Source organism: Urocampus carinirostris, chromosome 10, assembly GCF_059441175.1.
Source record: "Urocampus carinirostris isolate Australia breed hairy pipefish chromosome 10, RoL_Ucar_1.0, whole genome shotgun sequence".
NCBI classification, from domain to species: Eukaryota; Metazoa; Chordata; class Actinopteri; order Syngnathiformes; family Syngnathidae; genus Urocampus; species Urocampus carinirostris.
In genome coordinates this window covers 20,867,764-20,889,937 of record NC_142358.1, presented here as the reverse complement: position 1 = coordinate 20,889,937, position 22,174 = coordinate 20,867,764, and the positions used below count along the sequence as shown (strand labels likewise).

General features: G+C 38.9%; 1 protein-coding gene across 4 annotated transcripts in view; it reads right to left on the bottom strand.

Moving 5' to 3' along the window:
• Positions 1–696: 696 nt before the first annotated feature.
• Positions 697–22,174, bottom strand: part of trip12 (thyroid hormone receptor interactor 12) — a 43,456-nt gene continuing 21,978 nt past the window's right edge. For all 4 annotated transcript variants that reach the window (XM_088345061.1, XM_088345064.1, XM_088345062.1 and 1 more), the window contains exons 21-42: positions 20,779–20,986; positions 19,741–19,841; positions 19,394–19,568; positions 17,606–17,747; positions 17,352–17,543; positions 14,643–14,794; positions 14,398–14,555; positions 14,217–14,290; positions 13,923–14,122; positions 12,762–12,889; positions 11,926–12,077; positions 10,828–10,970; positions 10,596–10,752; positions 10,379–10,477; positions 7,950–8,064; positions 7,692–7,846; positions 7,432–7,596; positions 6,176–6,340; positions 4,670–4,783; positions 4,480–4,574; positions 2,244–2,347; positions 697–2,076 (exon numbers count right to left, since the gene is read on the bottom strand). In XM_088345061.1, the coding sequence (XP_088201187.1) occupies positions 1,880–2,076; positions 2,244–2,347; positions 4,480–4,574; positions 4,670–4,783; positions 6,176–6,340; positions 7,432–7,596; positions 7,692–7,846; positions 7,950–8,064; positions 10,379–10,477; positions 10,596–10,752; positions 10,828–10,970; positions 11,926–12,077; positions 12,762–12,889; positions 13,923–14,122; positions 14,217–14,290; positions 14,398–14,555; positions 14,643–14,794; positions 17,352–17,543; positions 17,606–17,747; positions 19,394–19,568; positions 19,741–19,841; positions 20,779–20,986 (3,191 nt within the window). In that variant the 3' untranslated portion in view covers positions 697–1,879. The remainder of the gene's footprint in view (positions 2,077–2,243; positions 2,348–4,479; positions 4,575–4,669; positions 4,784–6,175; positions 6,341–7,431; positions 7,597–7,691; positions 7,847–7,949; positions 8,065–10,378; positions 10,478–10,595; positions 10,753–10,827; positions 10,971–11,925; positions 12,078–12,761; positions 12,890–13,922; positions 14,123–14,216; positions 14,291–14,397; positions 14,556–14,642; positions 14,795–17,351; positions 17,544–17,605; positions 17,748–19,393; positions 19,569–19,740; positions 19,842–20,778; positions 20,987–22,174) is intronic.

Genomic DNA, 22,174 nt, shown 5'->3' with positions numbered 1-22,174 from the left:
ATAACAGTTAAATATGTATCTATGCATCTTAATTTTCTTCCAAACTGTTTACTTTTTTATTTTTATTTCTCACATTTTGGAAATATTGCACCATTTTCTTGATTCACTTACAATTTGGGCCAGTAAACAAGCACTGCCTTGTAAATATGTGCATATTTATATTTGCACTTTTTAGTCTTATTACATGTTTATTCTGGACTCATCTCATTAGCTGCACCGCTTATCCTCAGTAGGGTCGCAGGGGTTCTGGAGCCCATCCCAACTATCTTCGGGCAGTGGGCAGGGGACACCCTGAACTGGTTGCCAGCCGGTCACAGGGCACACAGGGACAGAATTTGCTCGCTCATTCACACCTAGAGACAATTTGGACCGGCCAATTAACCTGACAAGCATGTTGGGGTTTTTTTGGGAATGTGGGAGGAAACCCACCCAAGCACGGAAAGAACATGCAAACTCCACACTTGGGGTTCGATCTCATGACCTCGGAACTGTGCCGCCCACAGGCTATCCAACCCTACTTCTAAAATTTAACCTAGTAATAACAAGTTATTTCAGAAATGCATTTTTAACTGAGTGCCCTATGCACCAATTAGTAACAATACGTAGCCCTCGGCTTGAAAAGGTTTGGCGACCCTAGGTGTAGACAGCAGCATTACAATAAGAGAAGGTAGGGAAAAAATCAGCAATCCGCGAACATGAGTCAAACAGTTACTTTATTTATGTCCAGGTAAAAACATGAACCTGATGCAGTAAATTATTGCAGATTTTAGAAACCAGCACATGAACGATTGAGCCAGGAAAGCAGAGTTTGGCGCCGTCTCCTGGCCACGGACTGCAGGTGCACACCAGTTTCTCTCCAAGCCAGCATCGCAAGAAAAAAAAATAACTACAGCAAGAAATAAAGACCATATAGAAATCAAAAAGGAACAAAAGCAGACATTCTCACCTCAAACAGGGTGTGAAAATGCATATACATTTTATTCCATTGATAAAATTGAAATGCTATCTGGCCATGAAACAATAAAATGAGACCAGTCAAAATTGTTGTGCCCAGCTACATTGTATGTTGAGGGTTGCTCGAGATAACCCTACAAACCAGATAGGGCCCAACAGAAAGACGCTAAACTCTAGCAAAATAAGAGCAAAACACCCGAACCAGAGCAACACAATGGAAACAGCTTTTCCGTCTGAGCTCAAGCTCGATAAAGGTGGAGGCCAGAACACAATCCAACTTCGATATGGAGGGGGGAAATGGTAGTTTGCGGTCATTACGACCCACATTTGACCAACTGTAACTCAGGGCTAGGAGTAAAATAATGGAACCAAGTGTGAAACCACAGAGTGGCGGGTGTCAACCAAATGAGAAAACACAGATTGACAAATGGAAGATGACAAGAACAAGGAGCTATTCTATCAAATGTATATGATGAGCAAAATCTGCAAATTTGTCTGTACAAATGATCTTTGGAGCTAAAGTAAACCTAGCTTGTGTGATGGACCCTCCCCCTCAAACCCACATTGTCCACTTGCACAAGGGGACATCCCTTTTTTTTCTTATTTTTCTTTTTAAATATCACACAACAATGCAATTTAAAATATCACCCAGATGTTCTCATTTTTAACATTACTCAACTACTGGTATGAGTTTAACTCTCTTTTTACGTTTTAACATTTGTGTCAAGAAACACCTTTTTTTTTTTTCAATATTTTGAAATATTTTTCGAGAGTTGGGGCAGCAAATATATATTTAAAGTTTTTCTGCAAGCTGCTTCTGTAACAAGAAGGCTGCACACGAAGCCTTGATGTATGTGATTACAAAAAAGTGAAGTCATGAGTTCAGTCGCTGGAGAAGGCATCTGAATGTGAGATGGGGGGGAGATCAGGAAAGGTGGAAGGACTGCTGGCCTTCGCGAGCAGCCGTCAACAGTTTCTGTCGCATGATCTCGATGCTGGAGTAGTCAGGCAGCTTCAGGTAGTTGACGCAGGTCATAACCGAAGGAAGGAACTCGTCCGGGTTCTCCGTCGACTCGAACGTTTTCCTCACAATCGTCAGAGGGGGGTTGAGGCTGCGGAAACCTGGGCGGCACGGATAGCTTTAGTACAGTGCTTCTCAGCCCTCCTACCCCACTATTTGAGAATCACTGCTTAAGTGAGTGCCGCTGACATGGTGCAGACACGAAACTCCATTTTTTTCCAAGAAAAAAGCACCAAAACATGTGAACTGTGAACGACTGTCAACTCACCTCCAACAGGCAGTCTTGGGCTTCCTGTGACAAACTGCAGAAAAAGTCTCTGCTGCTCAGATTCAAAGCTGCTCAATACTTCAAAAAGGAAACGTACTGCTCGGCTGTTGTGTGAAAAAGTCACATTTTGAGGGAGAAAGACAATAAAAAAAGAGCATTAAAACATGTTCTGACAGAGCAGGGTAGACATGAAAAACATGCATTCGCATCAAAAGATTATCCTCAAGTAGCAGTATTCGGTCAGAAACTACAAATTGAAATAAAAGATTTGTTGAAAATACTGAACTGTTTTAAAGAGACCAAAAACAAAAATTACATATATTGTGGCTAGGAGTTTACCTTAGGTAAACCACTGAAGCAGAAAGCCCACTCCGCATTGTCGGCAGTCACAGACTATAGACTGAAGCGAGAGCTCGGACTGTCATATTCTTTACATTTGCAAATTTTTTTTCAAATTTGCATTTTCCTTTTTCTCCCCAACACCCTTTTTGACTACCCTTGACTGAAATGTCAAAATGTCGTCAACATGCAATGACGCACACACGGAAGCAGACAAAACTCGTGTCTTACTCCACGTAAACGCGAAATCCAATTTTCATATGCTACTCAGCAGTGATTTTCTGATAGAGCGAGTGTCGCTATCATAGACTGCATTATTGGGGCATTGGCTCAGGAAGACAAGTGCACGTCTTGGGATCAAGAGACCACAGGTTCGATTCCCGGCTCCCCCGTGTTATATGTCGAAGTGTCCTTGGGCAAGACACTGAATCCCTAAGGCCCCCTGATAGCAGCGTCAGCCATGCAAGGCAACTACCTGCTATTGGTTAGTGTGTAAAAAGGAAAAGTGTGAAGCACATTGTAAAGCGCTTTGGGAGGTCTTCATTGACTTGAAAAGCGCTACATAAATGAAGACCATTCCATTCAATTATGTGTTTATTAAGAAATATTGATGAAAGTGATTAGAACAAAAAAGCGATCGTTGTCTATAGGGTTTATTAAGATATCTTCCTGCGAACATCACCAACACTGGATGCGGCCCAAGGTAGCTAAACGCTGTAATATTTGCGACCCTAACTATTTGTACAAAAGTAGCTTTTATATAGCATGTTTATAGTGGGCTCTTGAACCCTTTTTGTGTGAATGAGACGCTGGCGCTATTGGATTTTCCAGTGTAAACAAATGTTTCAATTGAATTTAGAATTTGACTATCTACTGTTTGCAAAGTAAAACACACTTTAAACATATTGTGTTGTGTGGTTTTGAGAGACTACTGAGGAATGAATCCCACACCTATTTGCCATATGTTAGATGTGTTGAAATTCTATTTTATTTAAAGTGAAAGGTTTCAGAGTCTGGATGAGGTTTTATTTGAATTTAAAACAAATGTTCTTTGTCTTTTTGGATTATTATAAGATGTTCACGCCAATTGTAGGTAGGCATCTTCGGCTTTACTCTGGGCCGAGTCCATATAATCAAGTGAGCACTTCGAAGTGTAGCGCCAAAATGAACACTTGGGCCCAGAATTGCGCATTTCGGCAAAGTGCAACGAAATGTAACTGAACGAAATGGCACAATTTTTTTTAAATTAGAATTTTTTTCTTATTATGCAGTGGGTCAATTCACTTTATCTCCTTTTTTTTGATTATGTCCAGGTACTGATACTTTTTTTTTCTTGATTCCATTTTGTTGTGTATGTGTGTATCAAGTTGTTTGTTTTAATGTTGTTTTGTAACCTTGAATGCTGCAATATCATTGGATAAACTGAAATAGTTTAGTATTTGTAACCTGGGTGATCAAAAATTAAATAAAGGAATACTGCATTGCATGTACCGAAGTAATTAGTTACTCCCACCTCTGGTCTTATAAAATTGGTCTAGCCTGGTTTGGAATACGAGTTAACCAAATTCAACTTCTGTCACAAGGGGCAGAAATTTGACAATTCCTGTCAACTTCCTGCACAGGACTAGGCAAATATTTGAATTATTTTTTTTTGCTGATTACGATTCTGATATAGGTATTAGTTGACTGTCAAATCACATAACAAATTTGCACAAATGGGTGGATTTTGCTCCTTTGCTCAAATTCCACCTGTGCAATATTATGAACCACAATGCGGAGTCAATTAGGAACACAACAAGATATTGGAATAAATATTTTTGCACTATCTTCTTGTGTATTTCAACTTTTCATCAGAAAATTGATACAAAATTAACAGGCTGAATAGATTCCAGCTCACCTGTCATGGGTGTAGCCGTGATCTGGCCGACAACATTCCATCAGTGTCTTAACATCCCATGTTTCGGATTTACTGCCACACAGCAACTGGTCAAGCTAGACAAGGGCGGACATAGTTAGGTTCATGATTAATGCCTGGACTTCAATGCTTAGAATTTGGATTTTACAGAGAAGTGGAAGTTAGGGCTTACCTCTTCTGGATAAAAGTACTGCAGGTGGTGTAGTGGGAAGACTGACTCAAAGCCTTCCCTAAAAGACTCAAACTGTCTTGACACACCTTCATTCAGAGTCCAGTACACAACCAACTAGCGGAAACAACGGGCAGTTATGTTAAGGTCGACAGAATGGCAAAGTAACATGGTATGATAGCGATGATAGAGCAGAGGGATGACTAATAAATAATCGTATATGATACACTTTTTTTTTTTACTTTAAAAATAACTCAAAGTTTGGGTACGTGTTATTCACGAGGTTTTACAGGAGTACACATCATATTTGTACTATGATTGATAAGTCAAACAATTTCGCAAAAAATAATCGCAAAGATACAACAGGAATTGAACCTTGGTTCCGACGGTGGGCGCGTCAAATTCTAACAACTAGACCCCCAGTGATATAGTTTATTTCAAATAGGCATTAGATTTGATCTCGTAATCACATTACAGTAATTCCTCACTGTATCGTGGTTTACTTATTGCTGTTGCAATACTGTTAAAGTTAAAACTTATATAAACTATGTTGGCAGAATTACTCAAATAAAAACAAGCACTAAGGTAAATAAATTTCCCAAGCGAGAGAGCACTGTCCAGTGGCCCATACGGGCCACGACCTCGGCAGCATTGCCCCCTCCCGTGTGTGTAGTTAACTTTATTCACACAGGAAACCGAAAAATACACCGGAATTGCGACTTCAAAATAAAAGAGTACAAGACTGATAAATGTACAAGAGATGCAATTAGACTGATTATTGAAACGTTACTTCAAGTGTGTGTGTGTGTGTGTGTGTGTGAAAGATTGTTTTTATATTTAGGAATATAAAAAGTTATATTCACACAGTAAATTCTGAGAAATATTACAACCAAAACGACCAACCTATCAAATACTTTGCTGGATTTTCATCATGTATTTTGTTCTGCAGCAGACAACACAAATACAAAGGCTGTCAAGGGGACAGGTCGCAGAGGGACGTGTGTGTGTGTGTGTTAGGTGGGCATGACTGAAGGGCTGGTGTATGCTGTCAGTCAAAGAGCAGGGCGAATGGAAACTCCGGGAAAGACGAGAGATCACTGTATTTTAATCAATGTACTAGAGACGATTGTTAGCGAATACAGAACATGGAAATTGATCCTGAAATATATAAATAAAGGCATAAATGCAGGACGAGGGAAACTAATCCTTGGTGTATCTAATTAACGGACTGTGAGGAACATTAAACACATTGCAAATTTTATGTTGGTATCGTCAAAAAAAATATTTAAATCATGGCCGCATATTCAACAATGTTTTTCACTTGGAGTATTTAGTTTGAGAGCTATAAAAAAGTCAAAACAAAATTGCATACCTTTCTTGAATTTAAAAAATTAGGCATGTGTTAAACAATGATGAATATGGTACTTAAATTTTTCTTATGACTTCCTGATAAATACTTTGATGACACAAAAACTTTAACACAAAAGGAAAGATAAATAATGAACCTACCCTAAGATACTCCTCAAGGTTGTAGATTGTGACAGCCACATCTTTTCCGCCCTTTTTCAGCTCAATGTTGGGATATCCCGGGAGGGTAAAATCCAAACCAAGGTCCTCCACCGAGCAGCCGTTCATGTGCAGGCTCTCCAGAGCCTGTTGTAATGTCTCCCTTGTCTACACACAAACAAGACGAGATTACAGATTTGTGAAGCGGGCAACTAAGTTGAAGTCTGACCAAAAATATACAAACTCGTATGACTCAAGTGCCACAATAAGAGTAATATGCAGACAGAAATAAAAACTGTTTATATTTTTGGTAGAATAATCTTAAAATTAAACATTTAGAATTTGTAAACCCTTTTCATGGTCAAATTCAAGCACTCTTTTGGGCTTCAAAGCGAATTTTCCAATTTCTCTGGGACCCCAAAAATATATTATTATGCGTGTGTGTGTGTGTGTGTGTATATATATATATATATATATATATACATACACATATATATTTTACCGGTTATGAACTGGTGTTGTATATGAAATGAAAGAGTCATACACAAAGGCTCCACAATCTATGTGTAATGGCAATCAAAATAAAACGTTTTGTGTTGACTTTGAAGTAAATGTAAATGGTCTGCATTTATATAGCGCTTTTCAAGTCAAGGAAGACCTCCCAAAGCGCTTTACAATGTGCTTCACACTTTTCCCTTTAACACACTAACTAACTCATAGCAGCGTCAGCCATGCAAGACAACTACCTGCTATCAGGGGCATTAAGGATAAAATTGCTATCATGCGGTTAGAAGTATGTACATACTTAGTGCTCGTTTGAAATCTTACCATCTACAAAAAAAAAAGTCTTTGTCAACCGGCTGGTAAATATTGACATAAAATCCACCATTCTGCCTCTACAATGCGCGCGGATTGTGGCTACTAAACAGCGACGCTAGGGGAGGGGGGAAAAGACAACGTACAAACTAATGCCAGGTGCTGTTAATCACTACGGAAGAAGAAATACAACGGCAAAACAAAGCCACGGGAGAGCAGATTTAGCGTCATTTAAAGCAGACTTGTTTTATTTTTATTTATTTAATGCGTGGCCTATTAAGTCAGACTGCCGAGGAACATGGCATCAATTTCAAGCATTTATAAGCACTTCCCCCAAAATTCAAGCATATTTCAAACCTTGAAAACACAAAATAAAAATTCAAGCATTTTCAAGGATTTCAAGCAACCACACTAATGAGGATTATCTAAATTAAAGAGTTTACCTGTGAGCGATCCTGTTCAAGCCTCTTCTTCTGGCGAATGATATCCTCCAAGTGCAGGATAGATTTTGCCACATCAGGATCAATGTTAACCAGGTCATGGGAGTTTATAGACGTCTCATGCCGCAGCATCCACTTATAAAATGGCAGGCCGAGTGGGAGATCCAGCTGGTAAGAAAAATACAAAGATAAGGATACCCTTGTGAGTCAAGAAAATGAAAATCGTTTCAATTAGACCCAAACACATTGAATTTGTTTCTCACAAGTCTGAAGTCCATGATAGCTTTAGCCATTAGCTTCCCCAAGAAGCGGAACTTCATTTTGATTTTGGCTATGTGTGCTGGTTTGGTTGTCCTTCCAAACGGAACGGCAAAAAGTCCTCTGGTACTGAACATGTACTTGGTTCCTTCTTGACTTCCTAAGTTAACCGAAACATGGAATATGTGTGAGATCAAAGCAACAACATGTCGTGATTTTACTCATCATGATCATGTAATTGCAGTTTTACTCAAGGGCAGTACCTTTTGGATTAGTCAGAGTCACCTCTTCTCCCCTCCACAAGCCAAGGTCAGCACGCTGGAGCTCTTGAGACACTAGAGCGTAGAACTCCAGTGTGGGACCAAGACCTGTTCCCACCTGGAAGACCAAATTTGTTACCACTCATGTTCATTCTCTTAACATGCAATGTAAAAGTAGTAGTTACCCGCTGCATTAGTTTTCTATGCCCCATAAAGAATATTTCATGACGCAGAACCAGATTGTTGACTAGTTATTACTAGCTTCTGATGATTTTATATTTATTTTTGATTGAAATATATATGCTTTGACATATACATACTCATAAAAACATATACATTTTTTAGCACTAAGGCGCACACGAAAGTATAACATTTTCTTCAAAATGTGCAGCATGCCCTATAGTGTAATGCACCCTGTGTGTGTGTTGTAAGGTTAAAGTAGTAGGACACCCTGAGAACATTAGGTCATTCAATTCCATAACATGTGAATGCATTTTCAGAAGCATTGTCCCCGAGTGCCTAAACGTAAAAATACTTGAATTTGTTTTTTAACTATTCTAAAGGCTTTGACGCTGCTCATCAGTAAGTATCAAGCCTCAGGAAACTATTTCAGTAGGATTTAATCAACACTAGATGGCAGGAGTGGCTTTGATCAAATCTTTGTCAACACATTTGGTACCTTGTTTTGTTTCTCATATCCAGTGTATGACAAAGTATGTCAGAGTGTGCCATGCAGCGAGAAAAAACTAAGTGATTTTTTGTCCTTAATTGCCAGTGGCAGTGCGTCAAGCACCAAATGTTACCCTAGCGCATGTGCAGTTCGAGAAATGCATAACAGATTACAAGCATGCGTATAAAATGCGATCGTTAGGAATCTCTACAAATCCCAGTCACACTAACAGGTAAGCCACTTTTGATCTCATGTCGCGGGTGCATACAGCTATTTTTGTTTGAAGAAATCAGCGTATTCACAGTCCCTACTGCTTTTGGCCTTGCGACTATTTTTGTCAGAGCTGCGTATATTTACCAGAAGTTACGGTTCACTTTCATTAATAACAATCGTGACTTTTGATATGATTACAGACAGTTTGACGATTCAAAGCTTTTATCTTTCCAAAACAAGATGAAAAATACACAGGCATCACAGCCGATGTGAAAAGAAGAAGAAAAAGAAAAGGAACAAGGAACTCTGACCTGGCCCTTATTCCAGGCTAAAATATCTGCATACACTGTTAGAGCTTTCGCAAAAGCCAGCATCACTTCCCGGGAGCAATACGGCATGGAAGGTGAAAACCCTGGCATGTTTGACTGACATTTGGCACAGCTGTTCCATTTAGAAACAGATGAGGACTGGGTTTGAGTGACAATTACCGCTAAAATTTTTTTGTTCCTGCCTTATTTTTGGGCTCGTTTCATCTGTGCTTTACAATGACTATTAATTCTTGATTGATGTTAGAAAAAATGCTAGCGCTTTGTGTTTGATACTTAAAGTGCATATTGCACTATACGATCCCATAACTGTAAGTAAACACCCAATGTAAATATCCTCAGCCTCTACATGGCCACTTTCTTGTGTAAATTATCATCTTTTTTTTTTATCCCTACATTTAAATGTTCAACTGTCGTGCCACGTCCAGTTTCGTTGTCACAATATGTTCACCCATTTTGTAATAATGATAATAACCTACTCTTCTTGTCGGCTGAAAAATAGTCTGTGTAACATAGTGTACTAATCTGTGAAGCCCTTAGAGACTTATTGTGATTAAGGGCTATACAAATAAAAATGACTTGACTTGACTATTTTAATCTATTCTAAAGTACAATGAAAAGAAATGATCAGCATTTATATAGCGCTTTTCAAGTCAAAACTTCCCAAAGCGCTTTACAATGTGCTTCACATAGCGGCCCTGCGGCCATGTAAGGCGCAAACCTGCTTATTGGGGGCACTAGGGGTTCAGTGTCTTACCCAAGGAGACTTTGACGTGTAACACGGAGGAGCCGGGATTCAAACTGCGATCTCTCGATCCCAAGACGAGCGCTCTACCTCATGAGCTACTGCCGCCCCATACAACAAAACTAACTTTTGCTCGCCTCCATTTTTAAATATGTACTCTTGTATGCTTTTGTGTGTGTTATTGCAAGGTGGACATAGTAGAGCACACCATAACGAAATTATGGGGTGAAGTGCGTGTCCGCAGATTGTTTATAAAAGCTTTTAGATGTGACTTATGTGTGTGTTAAATACAGCAATGGCAAAGTGGCACTTTTTAATTAAGTGCGCCTCATAGTCGTCAAAATACTGTATACATATCGGTTAAGCACAGAGCAACTCATATTCAATTCAATCTTGCTAGTTACTGAATTGAACACTCTTTGGTAAACCTTATATCTAAATCTACATCAACACTATTGGATCAAAAATGGCACCATACCTCATTCTCATATTGGATCTCTAACATTGCACGTGAACTACCCAGGTCCTGCATCACAGACTCTGCCTGTTTGAGCAGTTCTTCTCGGTTTATCGTCCTCTGAAAAACCAAGGCACAACTTTTAGTATGAACTAAGACCTCTAAGATGAACAAGTTTACATAGAGCTAAACATGAACATACAGAAAGTAGATTTAACGTGACTATGTGTAAGAGAACCTTTTTTCTGTCAAGACGTGGTGCAACTCTGCTGTCCTGAGAATCTGACTGGTTAATCTCAGGGTTTGTGTCTAGTAAGCGCTGCATAGCTCTGTCCCGATCAAAGGCAGTCACATAGAATAACATCTGTCGTGTGTCAAAGGGGAAGAAGAAAGGACTGCGGAGAGAACCCAGCATGAAAACACGGTCCAATTCACAACAACTTCAACACAGAAAAGTGTGAAACAGTTACCAAGTCTTTCCGAGCTCGATGAGCCAAGTGGGGATGTTTCCTGTCATTATGACAAGGGGGTCTTGCAGCTGACGGTTGGCTTTGGCGGTCAGCTTACTGTTAATGAACTCACTGGTGGGAATGATTTCCTTACATCCAGCATTCTACAAAGAACAACACATTTTGTTAAGACTACTATGTCATTATAAGACTAATTACTGCATTCAAGCTTTTTGGCCCCAGCAAATTAAGTTTCATAAACACAGCTTGATTCCTTTTTTGTCTGGAACGGTGATAGTGACTGGAGATGAGTCTATAACATACATAAGTGGTAATCCTGTTTTAACAAGCAGTCTTCATCAGCAAGCTAAAAGGACCTTCTTTCTTAAAAAACACTCCTAAAAAGGCAGATGGCAATTTCCTGATTATCAATTAAAAATCGGTTTGCCATTGGTTTGGTTGAGCAATGAAGAGATTTGTAAGATCCCCAGATCGAAAGGACAGTCAAACACTGAAACCCAAATTAGTTTGGATATCCAAATCTAAAGCATCAGTGTCAAATTCATTTGAGATTGAGGTTCCCACGTGGTAGAAAGAAAAAAAACATAGCAGGGGCCGGAAAAGTAGATTAAAGAGAAACAAAAGAGAGGGAGACAAGGAAAGGAAAAGTGGGAAACATTTTTACGAAATAAAAATGTAAAATCCAGGGAAAATCAAGCAAGAGAAAGATCGACAGAGAGAGACAAAGAAAGAAAAAAAGAAAATAAGAGAAAGGGATGAAGACAGAGAAATGGAAACAAAGAAAAAGAAATGGAAACAAAGAAAAAGAAACAGTTAGGGAAAGAGAGAAAGAGGAAAAATACAGCTATAGTTAGTGTCTTTGCGAGTGACGCCTGACTGAAAAATGGATATTTCAAACGGTAGCTAGTTTTTCTCTTGTGCATCTCAGCATTGTCTCGCAGGCCAGATTTTTACGCTTGGCAGACCTAATCCAGCCAGCGGGCTGCATGTTAAAACACCTTGCTCTAAAGAATGCATCTAATAAGAAACAATTTTTTGCATTCTTTTATAACATAAAAAAAAAACTAATACACCTGCTCATAATGCCAGTCAACTTACTTCATACAAGTAGAACCAGTATCTACTTATCGAGTGCAAGACCCTCAGCAGCAGGTTAACGTCTAAAGACGGGTCGTCAAAGGTTATGCTCTCTGGTGGCTCCGAAATGAGGTATGTATCTAAGGGACTTGTGACGCTGGGACAAACACCATCTGGAATAGATAACAATGTTACATTAATGTGTCTTATAAAGTTTACCTTTGTAAGCCTTGTTAATGGTTTCGAAGTGACTTTTCATGTAGTTCATTCAGTGCCATTACATATAAATACCTTTTTAGAAGCATTTTCCCAGATTCTCAAAATGTAAAAATAAATTGTTTAACCTAGTGTCCCACCGGCTGAACGTTGGCAAAAAAAATCGTGTACTCACTATGTCGCCAGTCACTGAAGCTTAAACTCTTAGGATTCAAGATATTATGACTATTTCAAAATACACTCATCTGTACGTGACTGAAACACGGCAGACCATCGGGACATTCACGGGTTACTAAAGTTTGACTGACCTATCTGAATGTTTTGTGGACGTTCCTCAAGTAGCACCTTGTGTATGCAAAATATATGACACAAGACTTTTTATGGGGGTGCGCCTTCAAGTCAGAAAATACAGTATTTAAGAAACTTAGCAATATCAATAAAAGATGAGGGTTCAAGCTTTCTTTTGATGTGTCCTGTTCCTATATAGTTAAAGTTAAAATTTCTGGAGGCCTTCAAAAACAGGTCGAAATGGCAAGAGTTGACTGGCGCCGGCACTTCTTATTTGAAAGAAAAGTCTGGCACTGAATATGTTTAAGAAGGAAACCAAATGTTGTACATTGAATAGGACTGGAGAACCTCACCGTGCCAAAGTTCATCCTGCTTCTTGGCGTTGCGAGGGGATGTTTTCGTTGGCGCAGTTTGGGCTCTTCCCCTTTTTCCTCCAACTGTGTCTTTGCTGCCATCTTCATCCTCTCGAACAGGCTTATACCTGAGTGTTGGATTGAGACAAACGTTTGTTAAAACCCCCTCCTGGATCACGTCCAAAAAAATCCAAAACTTTGTGAAAAATACTTGAAAATTTCGCTTGTCTTTATTCATTATGCCGAAGCCAAGTAATTGTTACACACAGTGTTCCTATTGAACTGAAAAGTATTTTTCCACTCCCACTATAATCAGAAGTGCACACAAGCGCAACACAAGTGGCTGGGTATCCACACTCTGTAAATTGTTGTGTGTACAGTAATCCCTTGTTTTTCGTGGGCATTCTGAAATAGTCCCGCGATAGTCAAATAGAAACATTATTTTTTGTATTAGATTTCAGTATGATATATACAACGTTAACAAAAAAAAACAACTATAATGCTACGAATAAAATCACAGAACAGTTTTACAGTCGAATGGTCTTTGTCATGATAAAATGGTACAACAAATGGCAAGGCTTGTTTTAGTGTAGGAAAGTGACATCAAGAAAGGCCGACTAGCTGCACGCTAGCATTGGGGATCCTCAAATTGTGCCGCGTCTCAGAGAAGATTAAAATACATGGGTTAGAACATATCAGTTTTCTATGGGTTGTAGTTCCATGTCATTCGTCTTATGGTGTGTTAACTGCAGAACACAATCTACGATGAAAATTTGCCAAATCTCAAAAACGCAAAGAGTAAACTGCGATACAACTAGGGATTACCGTGCACCAATTTTATTTATGGAAAAGTAAAGCACTCAAAGGTCATTCCAACAGCCATAGATTCAGCCATTGCAACTTGTAAACAATTTTTTTTGAATAAATTCTATGTGCTGTTGTGTCATTCCCTTTCTGGGATTCTACCCATTACAGAATTTTCTTTATCCAGACTACTGTGTGTAGCGCTCAGCCACTTTTGCAACACTAACCAGAAATACTTTAAGCTTCTGGTAAATATTTAAAAATACTACCAAACTTGCTAGGAATTTTATGTGAATTTTAAATTCACATCAACATTCAAAAAGTTAAGAGAATTTTGCATAAAAAAAAAAAACGTACCATATTGTGTGTGTTTTGGTCCAAATGCCTGCTCGCCCGAGTGGATTAGCCTCATCATCTGTGGACTCCCTTTCTTCTTCTGCCTGAAGGCTGTACTGTCGCACAGCTTGATATACTGTCATGTTGTACGGCAGCAAGTGTTCGCCGATGTAGAATTGTAGTCTATGACGTACACTGCCTGAATTCAAGAACTGCGCAGCCTGTGTAACCAAATTGCAAGATTGAGATTAAGATCAAAACAACAGATATTACTGCAAAAATACATTCATATTTGGACTAGAGGTTTTCTCATACCAGTGACTCATCTATTTCATCATCTGAACCATCATCATCACTGTCTTCATCTTCTTCCCTTATTCGACCATACCCTGAAAAGAAGGTGTAAAAAACGGGTTACAGCTCACTTGCACTAAAAATTACAATTAGATGTACTTTATAAACATCAGCAAGTATTTAGATCAAGATTGCCATTCACCTCTGACAACTAGATATCTCTCTATGGCTTGCACAAGGGCCAGAGGGTCTATCTTGACAGGGCCTCCTTTCCACTGTTTAACATTAGTGCAGTCTGGATGCCTCTGTAACTGGCACTTGAGCTGGTGTGTGTTGAAGAATTTAAGAGCTTGTGAGCCCCTAGAGACACATTCACATTATCAATCTTAGGTAGAGATGAAATGTAATTTATGATTAAAGATAATGTTGAACACCAGACAAACCAACCTGCTCCCATTGCCGTTGCCACTGGGGAAATCATGGACTTTGACAGGGAACTGCTCCATTTGACTCAGACAGCTGTTCATTTTGTGAACCAGTGCAAGAAAAGGCCCATTTTCTGTTGGCTCCAGACAATTTACAGGCTCTGTTCCTGGAACCTGTTCAAGACAAAGCGTTATGATGACAATTGGTAACAAACTTGAGATTCTTTTAAAGCAGGGGCCGGCATTGTATGGCTTGCGAGCCGGGTGATGCTCTTTTCATGAGTACATCTGGCTGGGATATAAAATTCACAATTTTAACGCATTTAAGCTAAGAGTCCAATACCAGGTTTTTACCAGGATCAGGCTTTGTGCTGTTGCACTTTCAAACTTTTAGGCCTGATATGAAGAAATGTCCTTGCATTTTCCATGTCCCTTAGCCAATGACATGCATCAAAATATGCACGCGATAGTGAATTTTATGGACATTTTTTCCACGCATTCAGTTTGTGCAAGAAATGGAAAAAATGACGAATGATAAATGACGCACTTGAGGACTTCTAGTCAGAGAAGTCGAAGATTCTTATCTATAAAACAAAATGGAGGACAATTGATGATGACCATTTCCAATGTTAGTACTCTGACGTGTATTTCCTCAGGGGATGAATAAAGTATCTATCCCATAGCGGAGAGTAAATTACCTATTCTTCTCGGTTGCAGTATTTTCTGACATTTTTACAAAATAATTTCACGCATTTTTAAAAACATTCAAAATAAAATCGACAGTTATAGCGTTACTTCAGAGATCCTGCGCAAATATGGGAGAGAAAACTGAGGAGGGATATTTGTTAACATATGGCTTTGGTATCATTTTATATACTGGACTGTCTCAGAAAATTAGAATATTGTGATAAAGTTCTTTATTTTCTGTAATGCAATTAAAAAAACAAAAATGTCATACATTCTGGATTCATTACACATCAACTGAACTATTTCAAGCCTTTTATTATTTTAATATTGCTGAATTTGGCTTACAGCTTAAGAAAACTCAAAAATCCTATCTCAAAATATTAGAATATCATGAAAAAGTATACAAGTAGGCTATTCAACTAATCACCTGAATCATCTAATTAACTCGAAACACCTTGCGAGGGTTTCCTGAGCCTTAAAAACACTCAGCTTGGTTCAGTAAACTAAATTACTGCTGATCTGACTGCTGTCCAGAGGACCATCATTGATACCCTCCATCAGGAGGGTAAGACACAAAAAGAATTTTCTCAAAGAGCAGGCTGTTCACAGAGTGCAGTTTCAAAGCATATCCACAAAAAGTCTGTTGGAAGGGAAAAATGTGGCTGGAAACGCTGCACAACCAAGAGAGATGACCGCAGCCTTAACAAAATTGTGAAGAAGAGCCGCTTCCAGAATTTGAGGGAGCTTCAAAGACAGTGGGCTGAAGCTGGAGTCCAGGTATCAAAAGCCACAGTTCACAGACGTGTCCGGGAAATGGGCTACAATAGCCGTATTCCCATGGTCAAGCCACTTCTGAACTCAAGACAACGGAAGAAGCGTCTGACTTGGGCTATGGAGAAGAAGCACTGGACAGTTGCAGAGTGGTCCAAAGTCCTCTTTTCAGACGAAAGCAAGTTTTGCATTTCATTTGGAAGTCAAGGCGCCAGAGTCTGGAGAAAGGCTGGAGAAGAGCAAAATCCAAGTTGCTTGAAATCCAGTGTGAAGTTCCCACAGTCAGCAATGGTTTGGGGAGCCATGTCAGCTGCTGGTGTTGGTCCACTGTGTTTCATCGAGTCCAGAGTAAATGCAACTGTGTACCAAGAGATTTTAGAGCACTACATGCTTCCATCTGCTGAAAAGCTCTATGGAGATGAGTATTTCATTTTCCAGCATGATCTGGCACCTGCCCACAGTGCCAAAACCACCAGTAACTGGTGCACTGACCATGGCATCACTGTCCTTGATTGGCCTGCTAATTCCCCTGACCTGAACCCCATCGAGAATTTGTGGGGTATAGTTAAGAAGAAGATGAAAGACACCAGACCTACAAATGCAAATGAGCTTAAGGCCGCTATCGAAGCATCCTGGGCATCAATAACACCTCAGCAATGCCACAGGCTGATTGCCTCCATGCCACGCCGGATTAATGCAGTAATCCGTGCAAAAGGATTCCCAACCAAGTACTGAGTGCATCAATGGACATTTTCAAATGTTTGATTTAGTTTTGCTGTTATAAAATTATTTTTTTTACTTGGTCTGAGGAAGTATTCTAATATTTTGAGATAGGATTTTTGAGTTTTTTTCAGCTGTAAGCCAAAATCAGCAATATTAAAATAATAAAAGGCTTGAAATAGTTCAGTTGATGTGTAATGAATCCAGAATGTATGACATTTTTGTTTTTTTAATTGCATTACAGAAAATAAAGAACTTTATCACAATATTCTAATTTTCTGAGACAGTCCAGTATTTATGAAATCATTACACAGTGAAATGAAATGTGCTGAAGAATTAGCTTTTGTGTGCTGTTTTGGTGACAATACTGAATATTGACTTAAAATACATGGTGTGCCCCGCCCCCAAAAAATAATCAGAATATTTTGCGCTGTTTGAGACAAAATTCACAACCCCTACTTTAAAGCCATTCTCTAAATATTTTTGCCGGTAACCCATAAACGGAATAGGATTGCATGCTGTAATGTTTCATTAAAAATTGTATTTCTCTCACCGGGCAGCCGATAAAGACATTGAGGAACCGTTTGAGTCGCAAGCCGCGACTAAGCAAATCTCGGTCTGTCTGGGAGGTTAGGTAAAGCAGAAGTTGCTTCACAAGTCCACTGTGTTGGATCTCAAAAGATGACACATCAGATTCCGACACAATATTGGAGATCTCCGCAAGACACTCCAAACCACCATCCACCTATGAAAAAAATAATAGATTAAATATGGCCATTAAGCAAATGTGAAAAGTCTCTTCCTTACTTGAAGGTTGAGTTGCTCTGTAGCTGTGCAAAGTCTTTGAAGTACATTCAGTGCAGGGTTGCTGCCATCCACGTTTTCAGAGTTGAAGTACCTCTCTACAAACTTGCTGGCCTGTTCTTTGATCCAGGCCTTTATTTTATCTCTGCAAAAATATGGAAATTGGATCAACTATCAAATAAGAATTTAAGCACACCACTGTGTTCCAAGCTGGATGTGTGTACAATTGTGCATAGCGAATGAAGACCAAACTTTTACAATAGAAACTGAAGCTGTTGACTTTTTACAATTTTACAGTCACATCATAGATTGGAAAACATTTTTATATGTTGCTAATAAAGAAGGAAATGTGACAAATTAAAACTATTTAAATTAACGGGAATTGTGAAGCCTAATACAGCTGACTAAATTGGCACATAATTTTAGAAAAAAAAAAGACAAAAACACGATGGTGGGGGCAGAGTGATTGTTTGGGGCTATATCGCTGCCACAGGATTAGGACAACATGCTGTGATTGATAGAGAAAATATTTCTGGAGTATACCCAAATATTTTAAAGGAGAGGATCAGGCCATCATTGTGTCCCCTAAAATGCAAGCGCTCCAGGATCATGCTGACAGCCAATGATTCCCAACATACTAGCACGTCAAAACAAAATATTTTAGAGAGGACAAGTCAAAGTCAGTTTGAAATGTTTTAATATAGATTATTAATGAAAAACTGCCCTCAAGTTAATATTCATAATGCATTTTGAATGATAAGATATTAAATATATAATTTAGTAAAGATAAAGAATCACTACAATTTTTCCATTTTGTTCTGCTGATTTAATGACGAGTCATTTTGGGTGCAGTCTGGAACAAGATTTATGATCCTTAAAGCCATTGTTACAAACGAACTCACTGTACAATTTCTGTATGAAATCATTTTGATGTATAGAGTGTCAAATGTTTAACAAAAATAATAAAAATGTGTCAATAATGTTTTAGACACGTGAGGTATAATGGTTTGGACAACAAGCATGCTTCACGTTTCTTCTGGCAGTTTAAAGAGCGAGAAAGGAATTTGTTTTAATATTGAGAAACATGACAAATTAGAGGGAATGTTGCAGGACATATCTTGATATGAAAAATAAAACTAACAAATTAAACACGAATTAAGTCTGCTCCCGTCCTCCGAAAAGCATCCAAGTGAACCCTGAATATCTGCAAAACACATCCTGATTACTAAACAAATAGTAATTAGACATAATACAGAAATAAGATATACAGTATAAAATGGTATTAACGGAATACAATGAGAGTTTATCTTGAGTGTCGTAACGAATGTGTGTGCGTGGTGAAGATGAAGGAAAGGTGGTTGCAAGGAGTCAACATGATTGCATAACTGTCAACTTATACATTTCCCCATATTCTATACATTTTGGGATCATATCAAATTGTGTACGCCATGTTAGTTTATATACGGGGACATGTTTTCCTAAACTAAAAAACAATCCCGTCTCGCCCATTTCGGCTCCAATCCGGCTCCTCAGGTCACTTGTAGCAGATGACATGGTCATCGTAGATTGCTCATATTGTCACGGCGTTCTACGGTATATCTTGATGTGAGTAGGTGCCGCATTGTGTTTGAAGGTCTATTATTGCTTAAAAAGTAGGATATGCCATCACTGATAAAGAGCAATTGGCAGATACACCGAAATTCTCATCTTAATAAGTGCTCGAATTAAGAGGTACCACAGTAAGTTATTTCCATACCCATTGTAAATTCCAACTAAAGGGTTTGATCATACCTGTTATTTGAAATTGAGTCCTTAGGTGGTACCCTTGAAAGACCACTCACTCCCGCTGTACGTGATGGCTCAGAGGTAACATTGTTGGTCTGGGCACCTAGTTTTCCCCAAGTCTTAGGATTGAGACTGGCCAAGAAAGATGATTTGGGTGACTGAGTACTTGTGGGGCTTTTTGCTGTTAAGGACACGCATACACAGAACATCAGGTTAAGGATATGTACAAATGACCTGATTTTAAAAACTAACATTCTACAATTAATGCTCGTTTGATGTCTTAATAACTGCAACACAATATTACCAAACGTGAAACTAATGTGGAGTGTTAGCCTAACTTTCGTAAAACTTACCCTGATTGTCTACTTTATCGTCATCCCTTGGTGGCGAGTATTTGGGCCTCCTCGGCCCCCTTTTCGGTAATCGCTTTCTCTTCAGAACATCACTTAACCTCCTGATAATTGACAAAAGTTGCATACTAAGTAAAATAATTCTTCAGGGTTTGTAGACCTTTTTCATGGCCAAATTCAAACACTTATGAAGGACTTGAGCCAATTTTCCACTACCATTAAAAAAAAAAAAACGATGCGATTCAAGTATTTTGCAGAGCCACAACTATATCTGCAATTTACATATGTGACTTTCAATCTTGAATGTGCATTTATCAAGACAAATGATTTTTAGATCTTGAGGAAATCATGAATATATTTGTTTTTGTAACAAATTTCTCGCTATATTAGGTGTTGGATAAATGACAGTAATATGTAGCTTACTTTCAGTTTTCGGTAGTTCTTCTCATTACATTTTACCACATGAAACTTCTACAATAACTTTTTGCATGCCGCGTAATAAGTGTCAAAAGTGCCTAGTTAAGGCGTAGCATGCACCTGTCCTTTTGGGAGCGACCAGTAGAGGGCAATGACTCTTCATAGGACTATAGCCTACAAACTAATGCCAGCTGCAGTTAATCACAAGAAGAAATGCAATGGCAAAGCAAAGCCACCAGAGAGTAGTGTGGATGTCATTTTTAAGCAGTCTAAGTGAGAAACATAGTAACAATTGCAAGAGCACTTCATCCAAAAGTAAATTTTTTTCAATCCTTGAAAACACAAAAGATTCAAGCATTTTCAAGTACCCGTGCGAACCCTGATTCAAAAGTGTTGACAGCTCTAAAAAGAAAAACCTTTGCGCTACATGACCTGATAACAGGGTTATTAACAGAAACTACTTGTGATGGTCAGCACCATGAAAAGTTTTAATTCATACATTCTATATGCTGCAAAGCACTGTGAAACTTGTGGTATAGACAAAAATAACGAAGTCTGTCTAACTAAAAAAGCCTCAAGTGTATTGGTTAATTTCAGTTTTGTTTTCACAAACAAACTACTTACCCTTGTGGACTCAGGTCTAACGAGTCATCCATGCTGTGCTGAAAGCTGGGAGAACCCAAGTCAGGAGCTGCATTATTGATGGTCGTGGTGGATGTAGTGCTGATGGTGGTAGTACACAGACTGGCACTACTACTGGAGCATGCCTTGGGGGGGCTCGTCACTAGAAAGCTCTCAGACTCAGACAAGTTTTTAACCTGATGCATTACACCTGCAGAAAAAAAAATTACAAGAACAGGCACTTGAACAAAAATGTAAAATAAAGCAAAGCCTTGCAAAAAAAACGGATGTTTTGTCGTACAACACCCATTCTGTAACGTGCAACCTGTTATTTAGTGACCAAATGGCGTTATAATTTATGTACGGATATCCAGGCAATATACAAGTTTTTCTGTGTATCAACTGGGCATTACAGTTTTTTTAGGGATAGGACAAGATTTCATCTTACAAAATGTCAAAGAATGCAACTAAATTCTTTGTCCCTGCACAACATGATTACCGTATTTTCCGCACTATAAGGCGCACCGAAAAGTCTTAATTTTTTTCAAAAGCTGACCATGCGCCTTATAATACAGTGCGCCTTATATATGGATCAATATTAAGTCGCAAAGTCTTGCAACTAATGCAAGCAGCCACCGTCTAGATTTTCCCCCGAACGCAAAGTAGTCCGCGGTGTATGCTGGGATTTATATACCAGCGTTTCATTGGCTAAGCAATGTGTCAATCATCATTTGAATCGATCACTATTGGCTAAACTTATTCGGTAGTAAAGGGGGCGGATCCTTTTTATCATTCACAGGCTCGCATAGGCTAAAGGGGCAAAACAAACCCTGCAATTGGCCGAAAAAGATGAATGTGAATAGCAAGTTTGGTTGTCTACGGCATAGAGGAAACATGTTTTATCATTCTGTATTTGTAACTATTTTACTCTCCTGGATTTACTACACTCACGGATATAAGAGGACCATGGTTGCACATTATTATTGAACGCAACAACTTCGGTGAGCTACTCCGGCTATATATTTTCCCAGTATCTTGTTTCAGAGTGATCTAGATGTTTCTGTGATGGGTCTTTTTTTAAATTAAACTCAATTCCAAGTGTTTATTGTCACATGCACAGTAAAGTTGCGAGCATAAAAGAAAATAGAAACTAAGGAATGGTTGGCATTTCTTGAATCTCAAGACTTTAACCTTCCGAATGATATTTGGAACGATGCATTTGAGTGACATCATACGGACACCGCATCCGCACGTGTCTACGACACGTATTTGCTTCTTTGCAAGCTTTCGGAATGTTAAGGGGGTAATCAGTTTGACTGAACAGTTTTGTCGACGTTCCCATTGTAGCGCCTTATAATCCGGTGCGCCTTAAGTATGGAAGATATAGGATATATAGGAC